We start from the raw sequence: 24531 nt of genomic DNA, 5'->3' as shown, positions 1-24531 counted from the left end.
CAAAATTTTTGTATTCATACCATGTTAAATTTAGTACAAAATGGGTCCCAAAAGATTTGCTTTAATTATTTCACACAGAATGTACTATTCAGAAAAACTTACAATTCCATCCTCCGCAACTTAATGGGCAAGCTTTATGAAACTTAGAATGCAGAAATTAACAGGTAACTACTGGATAAGTACGGAATATATTTCATAGTGGCCAGTTTTCTTGAACAGTCTCAGTTACAGCCATGCAACTGTAAAAGTCAAACTGTTATAGCCAATAAATAAAACAATAAGTTAAAGGAATTTTTCCCATCACCAGAACTGTAAATCAGAAAAAAAAAAATATCACCGGACACAATTTTAGACTTCTGCAACTATAGTCCAACGTTTAATATTCATTTTGGTCTTTTTGTACCGGAATAAAAATTCCTCTGTACCCACACTGTGTTTTCCTCATTGGGCAAGATGAAAAAAGCAACCTTTCGTGCTTTTCATTCACGTCCAATTAAAGAACCCTTAAAACTGCCCTAAGAACAAGGATCATCAATTTGTTTGTAATGTACATTTTAAAAGGAATTCATAATACACTCCGATTTTGACACGTGTACATACAATGTTCTTTCTCCCTGCCACCCTCCAAATCCAGATAAATTCTGGAAAACTTTAATTACACAACAATGGTATTACTTTTGCAATCTCAATGCAACACCTGACACCTAAATAAGATCCTTAGAAGGAACCATGGAACCTACCCTTTTCCTGGTTAACTGGCATAAATTTAAAAGTAAATACCAGAAAAGACAGAAGAGTCAGAACATGGCTTAGTAGACACATTCTTATCTCTCTCTTTCTCTAGCTGTTTAGAGACTGAAGACTCAGAATGCCATCACAAATTAGTGAAATAGTTTCATGATTAGTTAAACAAGAGTTGAGAAACTATAGTTACTAACATCCCAGAGACTGAAAGACACCTAGATCTTGTTTAACCTATGAAATTCCCACCCAGTCAAGCATGTGTAAACACATTTGGGGTAGCATGGTCATCATTATCATAAAAAACTAGGGGGGTGGGTGGGGTGGGGAGAAACAAACCCCAAGATCATTGAAACATCAGCTTTCTTAATTACAGATAGAAGAACAGCATCAACTTATCTGTAAATTATTCACCTGGTTTATTTTTCAGAAATACATGTAGTTGTATATATACATAATATATATAAGTATGACAATGAGTGCTCTATGTAAAAAAAAAAAATGCTTACAAAACTGTATGACGATAATGTAGAAGACATCCATTCTGTTTAACACCAAAAAAAAATTTCTTCTGATAATTACATGAAGAGACTGAAGTACCAGCTTACCAGCTTCCTACATTTAAGGCTTTCAAACATTAACCAGCTTGCATAGTGACCAGATGAAAGTTGGAGAAAAACTACTATGAGTTAAATGAATAAAAGCTATATGACATGAAAACTATACATGACTTGCGTTATTCATTAAACCTTTCCAATACTGTCTTTTGGCAAAGAGAAATTTGAAACAAATGGGACTTGTGGCATGCCTGGATTATCAGCATGTTTTCATTCTTACTATTTATTTACATGTTAAAGAAAGCTGAAATTCTTTCTTCCCCTCAAGAACAGTAAATGAAGACACTTTTCTTCCCACAAATCTTTCTGTTCCATGTCTGGCAATTATTCTTCTTTCCTATTCTTCCATCCGCCACCCCACCCCAGTCTGCAGAGTATGAAAGAAGAACCACCCCAAAACAAACCAGATCTTGAAGATGACTTTTTTTTGGCGTTACTTTCATTTCTTTCTGGGCCTCAAATTCCATCCTTAAAAACTGCAAGACTATGTAACACAGAATTGGTGGGTAAGACTGCCTTTTTGATTTAAAAAAAAGTCACAGGTCTGTCATTCCAAGAAATGAACAAAGTCCCAGACTTGAATCAAAACTACCCATTTAGAAAATTCTTACCTGGAAGACTTGACTTGTTTGGTAGTATTGCTTCAGCACATTCCTCCTTCTCATCACAGGGTTCCTCTTCATCAGACAGTACCAAGAAAGCCTCTTTTGGCAGACTTTCATTGCTTTCCTGCTTGGATGGTGAACCCAAACTGTTGTCCATTTTCTCTTCTAAATCTGGGACTGTGTCATCCACTGGAAGCAGAGAACTTTTAGAAAAACAGCTCAGTTCGTCTTCAGCAGGGGCTAGTTTTTCCAAAATTGGAATAATTTCATCTGTTTCCATAGAGTCAGCATTGTCCAAGATACCTTCACTTGGCTCATCTACTGTCTTCTGAACAGTGGTTTCTGAAAGATCAGCAGTGCCGTCGTGTTTGTCCTTTGGTTCCTGGTCAGCTTCAATACTGCTAGAGATGGCTTCTTCTCCAACAGCATCTTCAACAGTTACTTCTGTCCTCTTCTCCTCACCAGATGAATTGGAATTAACAGTTACATCATATGTTTCTCCCTTCTCTTCAGAAGGGTCACTAGTAACACAGATTGATTTACTTCCACCTTCTGATGGGCTGTCACTCTCTCTTTGGTCCAAATGATCTTTTGTATTTTCTTCATGGAAGTTATCTTTATTGCTAGCAAGCACTCCAGTTTCAGCCTCACAAGCTAAAGCAGTATCAGTATCTTTATCTTGCTCAGGAGACAGTGCAGACTTCTCTGCCGACAGTGTTAGAGGTTTGAGTTCCATGTCATTAACTATGTTCCCCGCCCTACTTTCAGGGCTTTTGGCTTCACTGTTTTCATCATAAGCTGTTTTTCCTTCTTCAGAATTAACACACAAGTCCACTAGGCCATTAACTTCCCTCTTGTCCTCCATACAGTCTGTATTGCTTAAAGGGGAATTTAAATCAGAATCTCCATTCTCATGCTTGCCATTTACCAGTTTAACTTCAGTTGTCTTCAACAGCTCCTCCTTAACCTTATAGACAGCTTCAAGTTGTTGTCGATCGCTTACTCTCATTGTTTTTCGTGCTTTGAAGACTTTTTTCTGAGGTTCATCTGCGCTATCCATCTTGACCCTTAAAAACAAAGTACAGAAAAAATTGTCAAGGTAACATTTTATTATCGTATTACAGTGTTCCTAAAAAAGACTGTAGTAGCATTTAGCATGTTTTCAAGGAAACTGGTTTAACTGTACCTACAAACATCCCACAACAGACTTAAATTTTGTGTGTCCTCAGGAAAAACAAATACAAGTTTCTATGTATGCTGCACAAACACATGTATGTAAAGACCACTGAGATTATACTATAACATAATGTAGTAATATTCCAACTACACATTTTAGACCAGGCATCTTGTATTATTATAGCAAAGCGCCGTAATGAGTTTTTTCTAGCTAGAAACAGAAATTATACTAATGTAAGAGCCAGCAGCCACTCTTCTTGTAAAAAAGTACAAAATATTCTTAGTCCACCAGTTTACATTTATTTTATCTTCATAAAACCATGTAATTTCATGTTCCAAATAGAATTAACAACGGAGGTACATAAAAAGATTTTTATATCAAGTAACTTTTAAGAAAACGTCAATATATTGAAAGAATTTCTGCATGTGTCATTAAGATACTTTTGTTCTCCTGTATAGATAAAATAGACCTTCATCCTCCATATTAATACAATGGTTAACTAAACTTGGAATTTCAGAGCATTTTCATTCAATTTGCAATAATATTTCACTAGATCAGTTGTGCTCCTATAAACTATGATTTTGTACCTCCCTTTAGAACAATTTCCTTTTTCAAGGAAAAATGACGTTTTTGCCCTCCATGTAATTTTATTTATTCCATCCACCCAGGCAAATATCAAGAAAAATAAGATAAATAATATATTAAAAAATTAAGAAAAATTATGTGTGACAATTTACTTTATCAAACGAACAGACTTAAATCACGCATCACCTAGGAAGTTAAAATAATTCTGTTGAAATAAAACAAAAATCTTATTTCTTTGTTTCCATTCACCAAAACCAAGAAATCCATAGGGATTCTTTAACTATATTTTTTCCCCATGTGGTCTTGTTTTCGGACCCAGTTTTAAAGAATTAGATATGGTAATATTGTTCAGAAGCGGAAAGCAGTTAAGGAACTGAGTACATCCTAAATGAAACTCAGCAACTATGATCTTGAATCAGCTGATGCTAACGAATTTAACTCTACTGAAGCTACTACACCATAAGTTACGCCTTAAGTTTGACAAAACATGCAAAAAGTCACTTAGGTAATAGTAGTTAAAAGTTATTACAGCAAGTAGAAAAAATAAAGAAAATGAATGAGGCAGTTATCTCTATATGAATTTTATTTTTTCCACAAGCACCAGATAAGCAAATGTTTATATCACTGATATAGCAGAATTATTACACAAAGGATGCATTTTAAATATTTAATACAGTTAATTTTGCATCTTTCCCCAACCTACTTTCATTCACAGAGCTGAGAAATTAATTAATAAACCACACTGTCTTTTCAGATGGGATATATTTTCTTGTTGGTTTTTTTTTTAATATATAAAAAAGCAGAACTATCACCAACATAGCTTAGATCAGCAATGGGTTGTATAACCAAGCCATAAAATTCACAAAACAGATACTCCACTGTCTCTAATGACTCCACCCTCTTTGTAACTAACCTTGCCTGCAAGTTTTATTTAGGCAGCCCTAAAATTACCCTTTAGCCTTCTCTTCAGATTAAACTTGTCAAGCTTCCTCAGCATCTCATTGTAAGTCATGTGCTTTAGCCTCCTATCATTCTGGTAGTTCTCTGCTGGATCCTTCCTAGCTTACTTGGAACAGTTTGTTTACGAAGGACATTATTTAATATTTATGCGTTGCCCAACTAAAATTTTATACAGTAAGATATGAATTTGTATTCTAAGGTACAATATGTATTCAACTACCAAGACAACTCTATACCTTACAATCATGACATACTGTATTTTACAAAAGGCTTCTTATACACTTAGTTAACATAAACGGATAAAAATATGAGCAAAATAGAAATAAACATGATTTTTTTAAAAAACAGTGGGTTTTCTACTCGTTTTGCATTTCCTTTTAACATAACATTGAGATTCCCTTCCACTTCAGTTCTGAATCCTTCTACTCCAGTAACTGATGGTGCTTAAATAACACTTCAATTCACACCTCAGGAACAGATGAACAAAAGGTTGTATCAGCTCTATTTACAGACTCTCAGTAATACCAATACAAAATGAATTAGTCTGAACTACATTTTCTGAGCAGGATTGCCTGTTACTGCATTGCCACTAGTAGGAGCAAAATATAACACCTACAGAAACACTGATTTGAAACACCTATTTGTTTTCAGAAAATACTCTCATCACATAACCATTTACAGTCAGTTGAAATACAAACTCCAGGGTGAGCTGTTAACAACCTTCCAGAGCTATCTACATGCTACATCTTCTTGTCTTCATATTCCTCCAGAAGATAATACAGTTAGCACAGTAATTCTAGTCCTGAAGTTAGAAGCAGCATATAAAAAACCTCTAGTATTTCAGAAATGTGCATGCAGTTTTTGAAAGCACATCCCTTCCTTCTTCCCAAGAACCTGGAATGTAAAGCATGTTTTTTCATGTCACTATAAACGCATATATCAGACTGTCATGTAACAGTACTAATCATCCAATTTGCATTCCATGCATGTAATCCCCTACAAGCAACATGCATGCTGTTACAGATGTAGAGCCAATTTGGAAAAAAAACCAGAAAATTCCAGGCTCGACTAATGATGAACAATTGAAAGATCTCATAATAGCTGACCAGTCTTCTGTTAATACTCTACAAAGATACAGGGCCTTTGTATCAAAATTAAGACAGACAAGTAGTTTGATGTCCTGGACTGCAATGCTTTCTTTTATAAGCATTACCCAGAATGTAAAAGTTCTTATATTACAAAATTCACAATCCTGTTTTCCTATGACCTGAAGATACACTAATAGATTAATAAAATATTCAGACAACTTAAAATTAAACTAATAGTTGCATCACTTGAGTAATCACAAAATATAATTTTATAAACAAGTATTTTCTGCTCTAGTTTCCTTAATTATCTAGGCAGTCTTTCATTCATATTTTTAACATAAAATATCATAAATACAGAGCACAATGAAGGGCACTTCCTTCTTAAATTTGCCAAGAGTCTTAAAAAAAAATCAAACATCAGAATACCTTTATATTGATGCATCCTTACTTTTTTTCTTAAAATACTGAATGAATAAGCTTGAATTTTTAATATATTCCGAAATTACATTTACTTTGTATCTTAGGATATTATCCAAAATCTAGTTTAAGAACAAAGCTCTGATACAGTTCAACAGTGAACCTATATGGAAAAAAGGCTTCTCATAAAATTCCATTGTTAGATGGTTATTTGAGTAACTCATGCATATTTTCAGCTCAATCCCACAATCTCCTGCAACCAAACAATATCCAATAAAAGCTACCATAAGTGACAAAATTACAAGCACAGATAAAATTAAAACATGAATACCAAACACCGGTTAACAGCTAAATATCATGTATCACTGCAGACAGCCTTAAAGTGTTTCCAGCCCATACCCACAAGGGAGCACACTGCAGCCAGTAACAGATCTCATGTGAGATCAGAGTAAAAGAAACAAATAAATCGGTAACCAGTCCAGACAGGTTTGGTCATACCGGTGCAAGCCAATCAGCAGCCATCTGATAAATACTGCCTTCCAGTCTTTCAAAGGGGTAAGGAAGTTGCCCTTCAGAGACCAACTCCAGAGCCGGTTTCGCGAGTTCAGTCTTGCACAAATAAAACATTTAAAATTAGTACTGTGCTAAATGAATGTATGTTGGTAATCTCCCTTTACACTTAACAATTAAAACAATGTTTAACTACATTTGCTATGCACTTCCCTCATCTGATGCTTGGGTATTTTCAGTTTTTACTCATCATGTGACCAAGTCACAAGGAGGAAGTGAGTGGTCCAGGCATCAAGCCAATGAGGGGCATTTTTATTTCAAAGAAGGGCATTTTTATTTCAAAGAAAGGCATTTGTATGGAACAGATAAAATTACTCCAGTATGTACAGTTAAGTGTGTAGTTGGTAGGTTTTTGGTTGCTTTTTTTGCTTTGAATAATCATTTTTTGAATGACCACCACACAAATTGTATTTGTTTAGATATAATTTAGGAAAATTCCCTTTTTCATTTAAAGCTTGAAAGTCATAGATACTTCAGCAGGAGAGGCACAAACACATCAATAGGCACCTCCCTCCAGTAATACCTGGAGATTTCTTTCCCTTGACCAAATGTGTTCTACATGGTAAAACCAAAACGTACCCAGTGTAGCTAGGAATATGCAAAGGACTCCTCTCTTAGCCAATTAAAAAGTATTCCCGCTATTTTTTATTTATTTATTTATTAATATTATTAGTCTGTAGAGAGATCACTGCTGTGAAACTACAAGGGAAGGTATTAGTTTAGCTGCTACGGATTAGCCTATAACCGTGTGCTCATATGAGCAACCCAAGAGCCTCTGGAAATGTTAGCCAATCAGCAAGCAGCTGCCTGAATCCTGCCCGGTAACAGGCAGCAGACAAAGAAAAGATCACGAAAACGGCGGGGGAGCGGAAGGGGGGGAGGGAGTAGTTGCAATCTAAACAATAGCGCACAATGGGGTTTGCATAATACCACTGGTCTAGAACAGCATTGGTGCAGGGTTCCTGAAGTGCACGCAGTGCTAACCAAAAGCGCAAGCATGACACGTTTGCCAAAGCACACTAACTAGATGAAGGAAGTAAAGCTTTGAATCATGAAAAACACTGCTTCAATATGCATGTCTGCTTATAATGTAGCATAGCCAAATCAAGGAAGTGCGGCAGCAAATGGTCAGGAGTATTTTGTTCTAGATGGACAGTCCCAGAGAATGAAAGTGGTGAACAGAACCTACCTTTTAAGTAGTAATTCATAAAAAGCACTTTTCAGTTGAAGTCCTCTATAGAAATGTCGATATAAATTGTCAAAAATTTAAAAACTGTTTTCAAATTGAAAAAAACCCTCCATTTGTGATCTATTCTTACAGAATATGCGTGGAAATAATGTGCTAATAATTTTCCTACCACTAATGCAAGACGCAAACCACCAGCCCACTGAGATCCACATACAAATATACCTTTATTTTAAAATTTAATAAACAGAACATATGATAAGTGCAAATTATATTTCTTCTAGCACACCTGATTGATTTTTCCTTTTAGACTAGAATTATGTTAGTGTTGGCTGAACAAAGCTAAGACGAACATGCCATTTTCTAAGAAAAAATTACACCACCATCCTGTCCTATTTCATGCAGCGCACATAACAGCAAAACAAGGTCCACTGTAATTTAAAAGAAAAAGATCCAAAACTTTAGCTTCTATTTCCCCCCCGTGTTTAATATCCATTATTGATGTTTGCGGTTTAACAAACAAGCAGCATTCTTCCCTGCAGCAGTGCCCTGTAATTTCGCGAGCGCGCCCGAAGGGGAGCCCGCCGCGACCCTGCACCCTCCTCTCCCCGCGGGACGTGCCGGGCCGCAGCCCTCGCCTCGGCGCTGCGGGAGCGCGGACTCGAGCCCCGCCTCCGATTGGCTGGAAGGAGCAGCTGCACGGCAGCCAATCACACAGCAGCCCCTTAAATTCCGCCCAGCAACAAACCCCACGAGGCCATCGGCAGGTCGGCCAGGACACAAACACACGCACAGGGGCCCACGGCCCAGGCGAGCGGCATCAACATTTTCCAAATTGCTGGTAAATGACGTAAGAAATGTGTTACGGGTTTTCAGTTTAAAAGCTGGAGCTGCACAAAAGCACAAACACACGAGTGCAGTGCACACGGGGTGCACGGCCGCAAGAACGGTGCAGCGTTTAACATGCAGGTGCGTTTTTAGTCTATGTTAATTACAACCACTGAATTAATACGATGTTAAATATTGAATCAAAACCACTACTGAACTTCAACCCGGATTCAAGCATGCCAGCTGGTAACCTTTCCTTTTCTGACATAATGTGCAGCACCCATGCTTTTCTAGTGTCCCAACACAGAAGCAGCAAAAAATCAGTATTTTTTCAGGAGTGCAATATGATTTCTACCTTGAAAACAGAGGCCATTCTCTCCCACCCTTGCAAACCGCCTTCTGAAGTCCACATGTGTATCTACGCTGAAGAAAAACACCCTGAACGCACAGTTACAGGCTTGGTAAACCAGAGTAATTTCACAGTAGACGTTTCAAACAGGTTATGTGGTCTTGTGTACTGTACTTGATTGGTAACTTCAGGTACAAACTCAAACTACACTCTCACGACTTTGGCATCACAGTGAATTAAGCAGTTGTCCTGTGTTTTCTCTGCCTCCAAAGACTAATAGCACCTTTGACTTTGGCTCACAAACATGTTTCTCATATTAAAATAGTCACTTTAGAGTTCTTTTCCCATGAGGCTACCATGCCTTGTGGAAAAAACTGATTCCTCATAGGAAAAAAGAACTGTCAGGTCTATTTACACAACTAAGATCTTTCATCTGATGGTGGCTTTGCAGAATTGTCCTTACATGGCTCATCAATTTATGCCTTGATAACTGCTATACATAAAACGCATACTTTTGAAGATGGAAGAATGGAAAACAAGCAAGAATCTTTCCTATACAGTGCTTCATTAAAACAAACAACTCAAGTGCCTTAGAAACACCCAGTCTTTAGCAAGTGAAGTTTAAGCTCATTCTCCAAAAAGAGTTCTGTTTTTTTCTGTAAACTAAATTTTAACAGCCATTTAGGTCATTACATCAGTTAACTGCTTGAGTGGAGCTCAGCTGGAGCAACTGTGGTACTTCCCACAAGTGTCATATTTCAACTTTCATCAACAACTCAAAACATAAGCTTTCAATTCAGCTGTGAAGTTTCCTAACACTAAACAAGTACTGCTGTTTGAAATAATCTGTAACAAAAGCAAAATTCAGCTTTCTTGCTTTTTTTTTTTTAGCACAAGCTAAAGGACTAAGTATGTTTCTTTCTGTAAAGAAAAAAAAAAGGATTTACTAAAGTTTATATAAAGCTGAATATTTGTAGAGTATTTCTATTATATGCAGTTTAGATGTTATACTGCCTTTCCACCTTTGGAACAGGATTAACAGTTACCATAATCGTTAAATAAGAGGAGCTAATACTTCTATAGAAGTGGACGCTAACTTCCAGAACACATCTACAATTAAAAAGTTACCTGACTTCTGATATTCCAAATTTAAAACCTCAACAACCTGAATTAACTGTTCACGTACAAGCAAACCAAAAAATGAGAAACTGAAAAAAAAATCATTAAAAGGCAAGATGTTCTGCTCATGTTTAGGGTTTTCTGTGCATTGTAAAATACAGCATTTTTCCCTTTTATAGGTGAAATTTTGATGTGAAACTTCAACAAGCTACAGCTGTAGCAAGTTATCACTCACGTATGCAGAACTGCATCCTTTTAAGGCAGATCTCTTAATACAAGTGTTCTGTTAGATAAAATGTAGAATAACACTATTCCAATGAAAAAAATTATATATTTACCCATAACATTCTGGAAAGTATTTTCTAAACTGGTTCACATATTACATATGCAAGTAGCTGCTGTGATGTAATTTCAGCTTTCAAACACTTGCAACTTGGTGACATCAGACTTCAGAGGCGAGCTATCTAATGCTAACAGTGGTACCCTGAGCTCACTTCTCAAATGCCAGAAGAAACAAAAGTGAAAAAACTTGCAAGAAAAAAGGTGATGCTGCATTAAAACATTGTCATGCATACACAAGTGCCTTTTAGAAGTAACAAAAAAGCAACAATTTAAAATGGAACTAAAACAGCAGTTGATTAGTTGGCTGTAGGAACCTGCTGTTTCATAAAATATTACCAGTATTTCCTCTAGGGAAGATATCCCTTCTCAAGGGAGTGTGGTGCACCTGCTGCCTTGCTTGCTTGTTCCTTGCTCAGACCAGTTCCACATACAGAAGTCCCTGCTGAATTCCTGCCCGGTGCATCGCCTCAGGTTGGTGGAGGCTGGTCTTCAAGTATGTGATGGAACCAACAGTTTCATAAATTCACTTAATTGAAGCCTGGTGGAGACTTTCTACAATCTTCAGATTTTGGGGGCAAGAAGACAATTTGCCTTTTTCCCACATGAAAGGCCACATTTTCTCCTGTGACGGTGGGAGGGAGACTAGCAGGCAGCCCCTGCGGCCATCTTGCCCCTCACCAGCTCCCAGACCAGCGCAGACAGACTTCTCGCCTCATGGCTGCAGACTACGGGGAATTTGCATGCCTGCTCGGGACTGGCTACAGGACACTTGCTTTGCATAAGTAAATCCGCCGCCGCGAGGCGGAGCCACGCCAGGGGCCCGTGCAAATCCACCCGGCAACAGACTAAAAATAAACCGAGCGCCGCAGGGCGTCAGCGAGCCGGGCGCGGGCGAGACGCACTTACAGGCCCGCCCCCTCCCGCGGAACGTGCGTCCGCGCCGCTGCAGCTGCCGGCGCGGCGCCGGGAAACGGTCACTCTGCAAACACGAGGAACGAAGGGGCGCCCAAGCTTCCTGCTTTGTGCCAGCGGCAGAGGCATTATGTGCGGGTACGGCACACTGAACTCTCACGGGTCTTTGGTGTGTGTTTTTTTTGGTTTGTTTTTGTTTTTTTTTAAAATAGAAAAAATATTCTTAAGTAATTCCCTTTTCAAATCTAAATATTAACTATTATAATCTGCACATCTTTCAGTCTCACCTTCATTTCAAAGTGAGCTGGAGCAGAAACAATTTTTCTTGATCTGTCTGGTATCCCATGTCAGTTTGGTGAGGTGAAAATTGACTCACCCGCAACTGATGTCATTGAATTGTCATCACATGTGGACTCAAACACAGGAAGTTACAGACTTCTTGGCTTCCGAGTTACCCCTTGCTAAAGGTGCGTCACCAGAGACACACCCATGTAACTGGTGTGCTCAAACTGGGGGGGGGGGGGAGGGGAATGCATGTAAACTGAACCAATAAAAGAAGCTCTGTAAACAGATCAGACATCTTGAGAATAAAACCTACATACAAAATGGGGTAAGTACAGCACACCATTTCAGAGTTATTATGTAAATACATGTTCTATTATGAATAACTACAGCAGTGATTTACATGTACAGTATTTTACCATTTTCAACCTACAAAACAGATACTGCCTACACAAGTTTGGTTTTCAGTACTACTGAACTGACAGCATAAACTCTTCTGACTGCAGCAGAAGCAAATAAAGAGGTTTTCAGGCTTTTTTGTTGACCACATCTGCCCCCAGGTTTCCATTTCATGGAACGGGTCAAAGGCAAGTGGAAAGCCAACACAGCAAGATGGGTGACAGCAGCACCCAGTGCAACATGGGACATATATGGCTGCCTAATCCAGGACTTCAGCAGCAGGAAAAGCACCATCTGATATGTAAAGTATACATAAGCACCTCTGGTATGTAAAAATGTGTTTTCTACAAAGCTGTCACAACTAAATAAGGTGAATGGAAGAAAAGTGGCCAACACTGATGGTCACAGAGTGACCACTGACAATGGCTGATAGCTTCTGAATGACTTGACAAAACAATCACAAAAATTAACAAGAAATCCCAATAGGAAGGTTAAAGTGAAGGAAGCCAAAAGTCATCATAGCATAGATGATTCTTCAACTTCAGCATGCTTCGGACAAGTTCTGCAGACACAGATTGGCAGACTTCAATTCTTTGCTAAACTGACCAAAGAACAGGAAACAGAAAGCCAACAATCGCCAAGATGGTTTCTTTATGTAGTTCCAATCAAGGACATAAATGTTAAGAACAACAGAACTAGTTCTGAAGGGTGTTTTGATGACAGAAAGTAGCCAGAAATGGTACTGATTCTTGCTGTATTCTTCCTTTCTAGAACCTTCAACATACTCCCTCCCTTTTCTCACTATACTTGCTGCATAGTCAGATGACTTAATGATTTCGCTATACTCCATTTACCCAAGTTGTTTTGAGACCAAATGCAAGATCTTAAGATTTGTTACCATGTGAGAGACTATTTTCTCTTTGGTATCTTCTTGCCACACTTAAAATTCAATGCAAGTAGGTAAAGATTTTGAAATAATGTCACATTAGTTGTATGTGGCACAGTTGTATTTATCTGCATCAGCAGCACCTTAAACAAGCAGCAAAGCATGAGATGCCCTATTGATTTCTGAGGTGCTGACGTATACCTAATGCTAATATACTCATGTCAACTCAGTTATACACTCCAAGACAAAGATATCTGAATAGAAGTAAAGGAGGACCAGAGGAATGTTCCGAAAGTAATCACTCACTTGATGGGAAAATGTCCTTGGCTTTTTAGATTTTTTTAAGTTTATTCTTCCTATCAATGTTTTTGAGTGAACATTAAGAACAAAATTGCGTTCACTCCACATAAAGTATGTTATTACATTACACAGTATGCAGTCACGTTTGCATATGAAGGATGAAATAAAGCAAGAATATGAAGCAAGCACTGGCATGTGAATTCAGGTTAGGGACCTCAGTCATGTTGAAGCTAACCTTTTAGTTTACCCCAGCAAATACAAAACAACCCAGCAAGTAAAATAAATCTCAGCCCAGATGAGTTGTCTGATGCTGTTAACCATGAAGCTGCTTTTAACAGTTAAGCCAGCACAAGATGGGGCAGAAGGAGGAACAGAGAACAGCTTCAAGACTAGTGTGTGGCATACCAGTCTTTCAATATCAACTTGTATTACCTGTACAACTACAGCACTGAGCTATGTTTGGTAGGATCGGTGCTTTATTAAACTCAGCTCCTTGAACTGGCTGACAAAACAATCACAGGAACATCAGGGCTGCTGCACGAGAACGTGCAACAGAACAGCCCTGGTTTTTCTGGGTGTGAATGTATGTCAAGGGCTTGCTGTAATGGATGGGAGACCCAGAGGTTGACAAAGCACTACAGATGTCCCATAAAGTCAGCTTCATCTGGTTATTCAGGCTTTTTAGGGACAGGGCAAGGAAGCTGTTCCCATAATGAAAAAAGTATTTCATATCTTCAAGTGTATGTCTTTATTATTTTTAAATGCTCATAACTACTACTCTGAAAAAAGCAATAGGTGCAATAATTAGGTAATTATTTCTCAAAAGCTTCCAAAATAAAGTAAAGCAGCAGATTAAAGATCTAATTTAACCTCTGGTTTTGAGCTGTGCTAGATTATACAGTGGTGGAAGGACTTCAAAACACACACTGCTTTTGGACAGAGTATTAAGAAATGGAGACAAAAATCGCCCTCTGCTCTGTGGACAATACCAAGCTCTTAATGTGCAACTTTATTTAAATATTTCCAGGCTTATATGCTCAATTACAGATAACAAATGTTGAATATACTCAGTATTATGAATTCAATACCATGTGTATTAGTACAGAAAATACATAAATCCATACTAGCCCATCCCTTTAAAAACATTTCAATGAACATCCTGCAGTATGTGTAAATCTCTATTAAAAAAAGGGGAAAAAATATTTGTGCTGGCTCATATAAATATATATAGACACTAAGCTTTTTGCCAACTGACTTTATTACCATGAAGTATGTTATTAGTCAACATTACTTTGGTGCTTTAAACTGGATGACCAACTTTATTCCATAATATTTTTCAAGATTTTCTGGTCACATAAAGCCAGAGTTACATGCATTTGAGCTGTAGAAATTTTCTGTGGAAATTCTCTACTCACATATCTATTTGAATTCCCCATTAATTTAGTGACCTGGTATCTATTTTAAACATACCAGGAAAATGAATTAAGAAAGAGTATATTTATAACCTACAGCTGGTTTGGATGGCTCTACTTAATATTCAGTTATCCCAAACAAACACAAAGTGAGTATTGCATCAACTAAAAAGGTCACACTGCTGAGAAAATTCCCTGTCTAGTGTGCCAGAGTATCCTTAAGGGATATAACTATTGAAGCTTGAAATGACTTAGCCTAAAACCAATTACATCTTACATAAACATGATTTGCAAAATTCACGTGTCTGCATTTGACAATCAAAGAGAATAGTCATTTGTGACAAGGACCAACAGGGAGAAGTAACCCCTTAAGGTGTCACAGATTATCTCAATACTCAAATTTCTGATCTTTAGCAGAGGTTGACAGCATTAAAGTGTGTGTTGGCCCCCCCCAGTCATTTTTGCTACAAAGACAGAAAACCGATTTAAAAAAAACCCAACAATTTGAGAAACAGTATTAGGAAAAAACCCCACAGAATAAAACTCCCCAAACACTAGCTCTGCTTGGCATATACCAAACAATTGGAGTTTTTGCTTATCTAAACATCTTCACTAAGTATTAAAGCCAGCTTACAGGTAATAATTTGTGTTTTTTCATTACATAGTACAGTATGACTCCACAGTACATACCAATAATAAATTTACCTTCCTGTGCAGCTTATCAGCATGTAGTATCTTGGGATTAAAATAACTTCTGTGTATTTTCAAATTATCTTGGACGTTACACACTCTAGAACAACAATGAAACTAACCTAAGCATACTATAATATAGTTGTACTAAGTTGCCAAAAGTCATGTATAAACACAGTAGGAATTCAAATTTGATGCAGCTTTCGTGTCTCAGGAGAGCTGACCATTCAGAGACCCATCTAACCATCTGGGGACACAAGCTTCAAACAATAGCACATAAAAGTAGAGAAGTTTGGAGCACAGCACTTCAAATACACCTACTGGCAAACCAGTTTGGATTAGATGAGTCTCTTCTTTGACTGGTTACCTGCAGTCACACCTGTCTTCAACCCAAGTATCAAATATTGATCTTGAACAAGGCATGCATAAATTCTGTCACATAATACTAAAATAATTTTCAATAAATATTGTAGATATGATCATTCTGATCTCAACTGATTGCATTCACTCCTTGAATCCCTAAAGAAGAATTTCAGACACTGAAGTACCAAATCTGAAACCAGGTACAGACAATAAGTTATGCATGAATTCAACAGTAATGCCTTTAAACAGATAAATTTTAATGCATACAAAAAGCCAGTAAAATTTCCCTCCAAAACCAATTGTAAACAAAGCTGTTTTACCCTGTTTATTTTTTCTGTCCTTGCACACACTTCCTTGAGAACACCAGTATTTCCTAGACTTAGCTGCCAGAGAAAGAAAAACACTTAGTTCATGCAGGGGAAGTAAAAACATGGTGGAGGGGAGACACAGATATGGACAGGACAGAAAGAGACAGATGGGAGATAGGAATCTGAATTCCAACTGCATTATGAAAAAAATTCTGACCAGAGTGAGCCAGCAGTTAAATTAACTTTTATTATGCTTGATACTTTCTGACTCCTCTGCTAAACAAAGACCTGGGTTATTTCTCTACTGCTTGCATACATTTTGCACTTACTTCACTGATGGAGAACTGAGCCATAGAGAAGGCATGCTAACTGGCCTACTCAAGATCTGATGAAAAGCCTAGAAATAAACCCAACCAACCAAGCACAACAGTAAGAACCCGCACACAATGTGCGATTCTCAAGTCTCTCCTACCTTCATAACATTTATGCTTTGTCTTGATCAAAAATAACAGTAAAACACGAGCAAACTAGTTACTTGCCAAACTGACTCTGTTTGTAATGGCAGGTCTTGCATGAGGTTAGATTATTCTAAAGGAAACTGGTATTATCTGAAGAAATAAGTAGTGACTCCAAAAGATGCAATGTAAGCATTTACACTTCTATTCTCTGGTATTGTCCAGAACAAAAAGGCAAGATGGAAAAGCTTTATTTCTGTTGATACCATTGCAGACCACCTTCAAAAAGTGGTTATGAGTAAGAAAAAATAACAAGCAGGCAGAAAAAACATATATACACAGAAAATCAGGAATTCTTTTCTACATATTTTCACATTAAAAAAATAACAAACAAAAGTATGAAAATAGGAGATTTTTCCAGTTCTGCATAACTTGCTTTCTTTTCTTTCCTGATAGAACTCCAAAGCCTGTATTGACAAAAGTATGTCCTCTGACTTTTCTGAAGTTATACATGTGCCAGTTGATGAGCCAGCTGCTACTAAACAGAAGTGACTGTCTAAAAGCCCTACCTGTACCTCAGTAGGAACACTGACTTGATTCCTTCTACTTCTATCCAATCAACAATTCTCATACAGCTTGTAGAAGCCAACTTTACAGTTTTGATACCTTTAAAGTTTGGCTGAAATCAGTTGGTGCGTAACAACAACAAAATCATATAAAGGAAGAACTTGTGTCTCAATACAAGATAATTATTATTTATTTATTTATTTTTTTACAGGGAGAGTAATGATTCACTGGAACAGCCTCCCCAGGTGTGTGGTAAAATCCCCGTCGCTGGAGGTTTTCAAGATGGGATTGGACAGGGTGTTAGGTATCGCATCTAGGCTTCCCTACCAGATGATCTTTTGAGATGACTTCCAGCCTGGGCTATTCTATGAACTTTGCCTTAGGACTGATTTTGTGACCAAAAGATCAGCATTAGCTGCTAGGCATTAAAAAACCCTCTAAAATGGGACCTTTAGAAGATGGACAGATGACTAGTCCACCAGTCCTCTGCAGGAATGCTACATCTTCAGTAAGAGAGACGCAGCTGCAGAATTAAGAAGATACCTTTCAAGCTACACAATCTTCTACTAGTAAGCTAAACCATTTTAAAAGTTCTACTCGGATTATGTTATATGCATACACACATATATATTTTATATACTCCATATATTTGTATTTATATAGATATATATGGTTGGAGCAAATGTGATCAGTTGGCTTATAATAGAAAGTCTAGAAGATGGTAATTAGGTTGTGAACTTAAGGATCTAGTTTTATTTACATAGGGTTTTAAATGTAATTATTGTATATGGAAGCTTAAAACCAATATGCAGTCAGTATGAGATCACACTGAAATAGGCAGCAGTGAACTTATCTTTAGCCAGCTTCCTCCCTGGAAAAAAAACCTCAGGTTGTTTAGCACCTCTGGTCAGATACACAAAAAACTGATAAACTGAAGACTCTGCTTCCGAAATGTAATTTCTAATTTATAGGATATAACACAAGACTTCTATCAGACCTGAGAGCTGAATTCCAAGTACCCGATTTCCATTTCTTTAGTCAACCAATATGATTAGAGCTTCATTTAGCATCTTCTTCTAGAATTCATTTTTTGACTGTGTACTGTTGTGACATGGTGAGATAAAATAAGCCATTCATTCAGTAAATGCTGTTGATAAAAATATAGAGAAATATACTTGAAGACATTTCAAGGAATACCAAGTTTAACAGGATCTTACAAAATTCTACAAGATGCAAGTAGACAAAGACAGTGTTTTTAATATTTGAGGGTGAAGCAGAAGTGATGAAGAGAGGGTATGCAGCAGAATTTGTTTTTATTTAGGAATACCCTACATAAAAATGTAGCTAAACAGGATGTCAAATAAACACTACTATGAATGTCATTGTTTTAAGGGCAAGGTACACTGCAAGGCTTAAAAGATCCCATTTGTTGTGGTTCAGCCCCAGCCAGGAACTTAAGTACCATGCAGTTGCTTGCTCACTGCTCTCCTGCTGCACCACCACCCCTCCCCCATGAGACAGGGAGGAGAACAGGAAGAAAGGTAGAACCTGTGGGTTGTGGTAAGAACAGTTTAATAATTAAAATAATAATGAAAAAGGAGAAAATAGAGAGAGAGGAATAAAACCCAAGAAAAATAAGTGATGCACAGTACAACTGCAGACCACCTGCTGACCAATACCCAGCCAGTCCCAGAGCAGCGATCCGTGTCTCTCCGCCAACTCCTCCCAATTTTTACAGAGCATGATGTTCCATGGTATGGTCTAGCCCTTTGGGTATCAGGTCAGCTGTCCTGGCTGTGCTCCCTCCCAGCTTATTGTGCACCTGCTCACCAACAGAGCATGGGAAACTGAGAAGTCCTTGACTTACAGTAAGCACTGCTTAGCAACAACTAGAACATCCGTATGCTATCAAAGTTATTCTCAAGCTCAACCCAAAACCAGCAATGTACCAGCTACTAAGAAGAAAATTAATTCTAAGCCAAAACCAGGACACCATTCTGCAAAGGGAAGGAGGGTATTTTCACAAGTCCAGACTAGAAGATACTGAGCAACTGACACAGACTTCAAAGTGCCTGTCAAAAACAGCACTTCTTTGCGTGTTTTTTGGTTGTTTTGTTGTTGTTTTTTTAAAAATTCAAAGAACTGAAGCAAAAAAAAAATCAGGATGAACTGGAAGTGCAACGTAATGCAATGAATTTTTGATTCAGATCCTCACCCCTACAAAACTTGATCAAAATGAGTACTGTTAACATTTCTGCAAATTTAGACTGTACTTTCACATATAGGTTTCAACCTTCACATTCCATTTACTCATATTAATCTTCCACCTGCAAAATTTCATTTCCGAATAATGTTCAAAACAGTTCACAAGCTGCCTAAGTAAGAAATTCTATTTCAAAATATGTTTGCACTAGGAAATCTTTAAGTGAAGGGAGAGATAAAGTGAAGCTGCTGCCGGTAGGGTTTGCTGAACTTCTAAGACCACACAATACAGTTGAATAGATACGCAGCAGGGAGTGTTGCAAGGGTCACAGAGGATACTACAGCTGATGCAACAGGAAAAAAAGGTATTGAAAGCAATTTATCCTTCGATACAGTTAATATTTTTTTCTCCCAGTTCTGCTACAATAGCCTATGTACAAGTAATCCAGTATAATCCTGCCTCGAATTCTGAAGGACAAGTCAAGGAACAGAAATACTAGAGTTTACTGCTAAGATATTACAAAACATAATACCAACATACTTTATACAGAGTGTTGTTTACCACTAGGAAATCATCAATTTGCAAAATCGCATTTATTGCCACATTGTTGTTTCCCATCCCTGACAAAGGCAGTTTGAAGATTCACCGGAATGAGGAAGAAGTTACTACTGAATTTCATGAGGAAAACCAGCTTTTTTAGAAATCCTTCTTCACAATCAACTTTACAGCAGCACTGCTGCTGTAAACACTCACTGTATTCACCTGTGGCCACCAGAGACTACCACAGTTGCTAAGCAACATCTCTGAGCTTCATCTCAATTTTGACATTTGCCATTTGGGAATATTCACCAGAACCTAACAGTCTTTTAATAACCCCATCTCATTCTTCTCCTTTTCTAAAGATCTGTAATGTCCTGATTATGTAACATCAGATACCAAGTGAAAAAACGAAGTTTTCACAACCGTTTTATGAAATGCAATTGAATTGGTTTTTCAGGCACCGGTGAGTGCTTTTTATTTATGTACAGGAATCTGCCTATGCAATTCTGTTTTGGTGATCCTCTCCCATACAGACTTTTCCCCCAAGTCTGCACATTAGGGAGTCAAAAAAAATCAAAGGCAGAGCAAAAGGGGGGAGGTGGGGGGGAAGCAGCAGAAAGAGGGAAAACCCTCTTGTCTGCTATGCTTTTGTAAATATCCATGTGTATCTACTGCAGATAAAATATCTTAGAATATTTTCATGTGGCAAGAAAGTTATAATAGTGCTACAGAAACCCCACTCAGTTTCAGCAACTGTCTTTCCTTTTCTGATTTCTAGTTTCTCCACTATAAGGTAAGCAAGAACATAAATTAGAGCCTTACACAGTAACAACAATAATAAAAAAATTCAAACCCCAGAGCACTTAGCATATTATCTACATTTATTCTATTTATAGAATACATATAGTCCATAAATGAGACTGAACCCTCTCAATCAAAGAATATCACACATGAACCTATACATGTTCTCCTATCTTATAAAAAAAAAAAAAAAAGACCAATCCAAATAATCTTCAGTGACTCTACCAACATGCAGATATCAAGCAGCAGATTCCACAGTGGCAGAAAAAGAAAAGAGACTGCAAAAATCCATGCAGTCAGTGTATTTCTGCGGATAATACTGCTATGAGGTAACTGCTCCTTGAGAGACTGTCCACACAGATTGTCATCTAACCCAGAGAGGCTTCTTACTGAACAATGCCTTACAGCACAGCATCCTATGCCCCGTACGGTTATTATGCACACTTTGAATACAGTAATGGTATTCAGAGGCAATAAGTTTTCCAGAATTCTAGCAGAATAAGCACTACCATTGCTATGCAACACCATTTCAAATAGTTTATAGTCAATATTCATACAGATTCCCGTTCTCACAAACTCTCTCCTGACCTTATTAAGCAGCATTTAAGCATTAAGTATTCCACAGATTGTCTTGTAGTAACGGTTCTGTTACGTGAACTATATGCCATGACATTTCCCTTTAGGTTCAGTAAGGATTGAAGAGGAGAGAATGAAGTTCTAATAATTAGGTGTAGGCTTTTGGGATGAGAACTGTACATAGCTGTATTTTTATGAAATACTAAATTAAGTGGAATCATGCATGCACTTTAGGCTCATCAAATCACAGCCTTAAACTGATCAGGGGAAAAAAGCAACTGCTTAGTTAACCATTTGAAATAGATGACAAATCTAACTAATGTTACACAGATGTCTCAAGGATGCAGAGTAAAAAAAATTTAGACAAAAGTGATCCAGCTATTGCACTTCCTCAACTTGCAATACAAATCTTAATAAAGTCAACTACAGAGTTTTGTATCATGCTATCAAGTTGGAAGTCATAGAACATTTCAAAGCAGTATCAGATTGACAAAGGCAACACTGCAGAGAAAGAGGGTTTCAATTTTTATTTCTTATATAATTAAGTCTAGTTCAGGACTTACAGTAGAACCTTCTGGTGGATACTGCCAGACCACATCAACCAGACAGACACTGCGAATGAAGTGGTTAATTTGTCTGTACAGAAACTGCATGACCAATTTTAAGTTTATTGCAGCCTTTGTTTTGTTTTGGGATCTTCTGTGTTGAGAGGCATACATGAACTGTAGTCTTCAAGGAAAGCGATGGTTCAGAGACACTTCTGGATAACCTCCCAGAAATACCAGTCAGAGAACACTACCTTGCTTCATGATCCAGATATAATGGCTTTCTGAAAGAAGGACTTGGTTCTTCTCTTTCCATGAATATATAAACCCCACTGCTGTTATGCTGTCACTACCTGAGCTCTCTCACAGGAAGGCAGGATTGCCTGGCAGATCAGTTAGAGGACCTTATTTCCCAGAACATTATTAAGCATCTTCAGGGAAAAAGAAATCCCATGATTTTAAAGATGATATAGCTACATTGCCCATCTCTAGCTGGAAGTGTCCTTCTCAAACGCCTTGATAAGGGTAAAGGATGGCTAATGTTACATGTGTTATTTTTTCACCCATTTGACAAGAAAGGGTTTGATGGGATGCTTGCAGCTGACATTTTAAAGTCTCTAGTCTAGATAAAATCCACTCTAAAATTTTTTTTTGCATGGAGGTACTTCTGTGGAGGACTTCTGAAATCCGGCATATTGCTTCATTCAGCTGCATGAGTAAGTCCAGCAAATTAAGTATACTTTTGGCATTATCTCTTTATTAAAAAGCTTTCCTTCAGTTAGTCATTTTTTCTTGCAAATTCATGTTGACACAGGTCCCTTTGAAGACTGGATTTCTGTGATCATTAAACCATAAAGATCATTAAAATTATTCAGCGGAAGCTGGTTACTTACAAGGCTTATGTCACTTGAATTAACCTTGCAATCACCAGCCTCTACAAACAAGGTGCTCTAGCTACCAAGTAGCTTGCATTTATCATTTTCTGTTGCAGGATGATCAAATGTCAACAGTCACACCTGTAGCAAAAGTAGTACTAGGATTCTGAAGTGTTTTCTGTGAATTACAGCTTACTTTTAATATTACAAAAGAACGTGGACTTTTAAATATAAGAAAATGAAATTAAAATCTATAGTCTGAAGGCATCTCTTCTCTATGACCAAGAAAGAATCCATCTTTGTGTTTCCTCAATTTCTTAGACAAAGGTCCTTGAAGAAGAAAGTAGAAAAATGTTGTACGTAAAATGTCCTCTCAAACACAGCAGGCTGCAGGTTTTCTTGGGCTTGGATTCTTACAGGATACAAATGAAAAAAACAAAACAAAACAAAAAAGAGAAGACTGCAGTGATCTTCCACCTGAAAAATGAAGGCCTCTGCCTTTTAGAGTAAGATACAGGCCTCAAATGAGATCAGCTTAAGATCAGCTTAGACTTCCAGAAGTATTTCTATGTCTTGAGTTAAAAGGCTTTTGACTAACGACACCAATGAGGCTTGCAATTATGCAGGACGCACAAGAAACATGCTCAAAGGCACTCCTGGCTTTAAACTTCACACCTAGGACGATGGGTTTTAAGGTTTTTCCCTGTGGAATTATTTTCAAAGACAGCTATGAGTCTCAGTTTGCAGTCACTGAACACCATCAACTGTGCATGGTAGCTGGCAGTGAACTTGGGGACAGAAGTAGCCGGCCAGCAACGTTTTGTTGATGCTGACTGGGAAGATCATAGATACTAGCCTAGTGAACCAGAGAAATACATCTAGAAATACAGTCCTCCTAGGACCATTGCTTCCTCCTGCTCAGAAAGGGCAGGTCTAGAGACACCTCCAATACCAGTGTTGCATTCCTAAGTGGAAAAGATGGAAGTAAACAAAAGCAAACCACATTTCTTCTAGTAATGATGTAATTGTTTTGCTTGCTAGTGCAAATCTTAAAAAATAAAGAAAACAAGACAACATTATGAAATCACAAAGCATTGACAGTTTGCATAAAAGATCAAACTAGCGTTCACAGTAGTATACAATACCAAAAAAAGAAGCTGCAAGTTTAGCTTAATTGATACATTATTTGACAATGATTTTACCATTACAAATCTACCATCTACAAATATTTTGATCCTGGACCTAAAAAACAATGGCCAGGCTACAGTGATACTGCCAGCAAGTTCAGTAGTGGTTAATACCTGGTCTATAAAAGACTTCTCCAAACTGCTGTCTGAAGAGCTCAAAATAGCTCTACAAAAAACATCCTTAATCTTACCATTGTAGGAGTGAGAAAAGCAGCTGATGAAGCAACAATCCAGGAGCACTATCATTCCAAACACAGAAGTACATGTAGAATTTATACAGCTGTTTTAGACTGCTTGCCTTCCCAAACTCCATAGAAAATTATACAGAGAAAAATGTATCTGCACAGAGTCACTCTGATCACCTACAATAAACTTCATTTTTCTTGTCTACAGTGCTTCCCAAATGCCACCCAGAGTTGGATGCCAGAAGTATACAGTATGAATTATACTCAGGAGTACCTCTCTACTGACAAATGGTATAAAAACTTCAAAGGAAAGCTGTCTTAAATTTTGACCATTTAAGTTCAGTTGTAATAGCTCAACCTCCACAAAGGTTCTACTCTGAAACCTTTAAGAACAAAAGTAATACCTTGAGTATAGCTCCTCCAGAGGCCGACTTTCGCCTGATGAACCAGCAAGCCACAAT

At 37.7% G+C, this 24531-nt stretch overlaps 2 protein-coding genes across 11 annotated transcripts in view; one reads left to right on the top strand and one right to left on the bottom strand.

Annotated features, from left to right (window-relative positions):
• Nucleotides 1–24531, bottom strand: part of LOC119148959 (activating transcription factor 7 interacting protein) — a 118034-nt gene that overhangs the window by 57003 nt on the left and 36500 nt on the right. For 8 of the 10 annotated variants that reach the window (XM_037389750.1, XM_037389755.1, XM_037389756.1 and 5 more), the window contains exon 2: nt 1970–3030. In XM_037389750.1, the coding sequence (XP_037245647.1) occupies nt 1970–3023 (1054 nt within the window). In that variant the 5' untranslated portion in view covers nt 3024–3030. Of the gene's footprint in view, nt 1–1969; nt 3031–6688; nt 6983–10920; nt 11234–24531 lie in introns of those variants that run through there. The other 2 variants (XM_037389753.1, XM_037389754.1) reach the window with 2 other exon arrangements.
• On the top strand, nt 9119–20908 carry LOC119148384. Its single transcript, XM_037388464.1, has 4 exons — nt 9119–9235; nt 11231–11634; nt 12339–12502; nt 17370–20908. Exons 1-4 carry the CDS (start codon nt 9119–9121, stop codon nt 17498–17500), a joined length of 816 nt encoding a protein of 271 aa, XP_037244361.1. The 3' UTR covers nt 17501–20908.

Source organism: Falco rusticolus, chromosome 5, assembly GCF_015220075.1.
Source record: "Falco rusticolus isolate bFalRus1 chromosome 5, bFalRus1.pri, whole genome shotgun sequence".
Lineage (NCBI taxonomy): Eukaryota > Metazoa > Chordata > Aves > Falconiformes > Falconidae > Falco > Falco rusticolus.
Note: the sequence above shows the minus strand (reverse complement) of the source record. Positions and strands in the feature narration are given on the sequence as shown.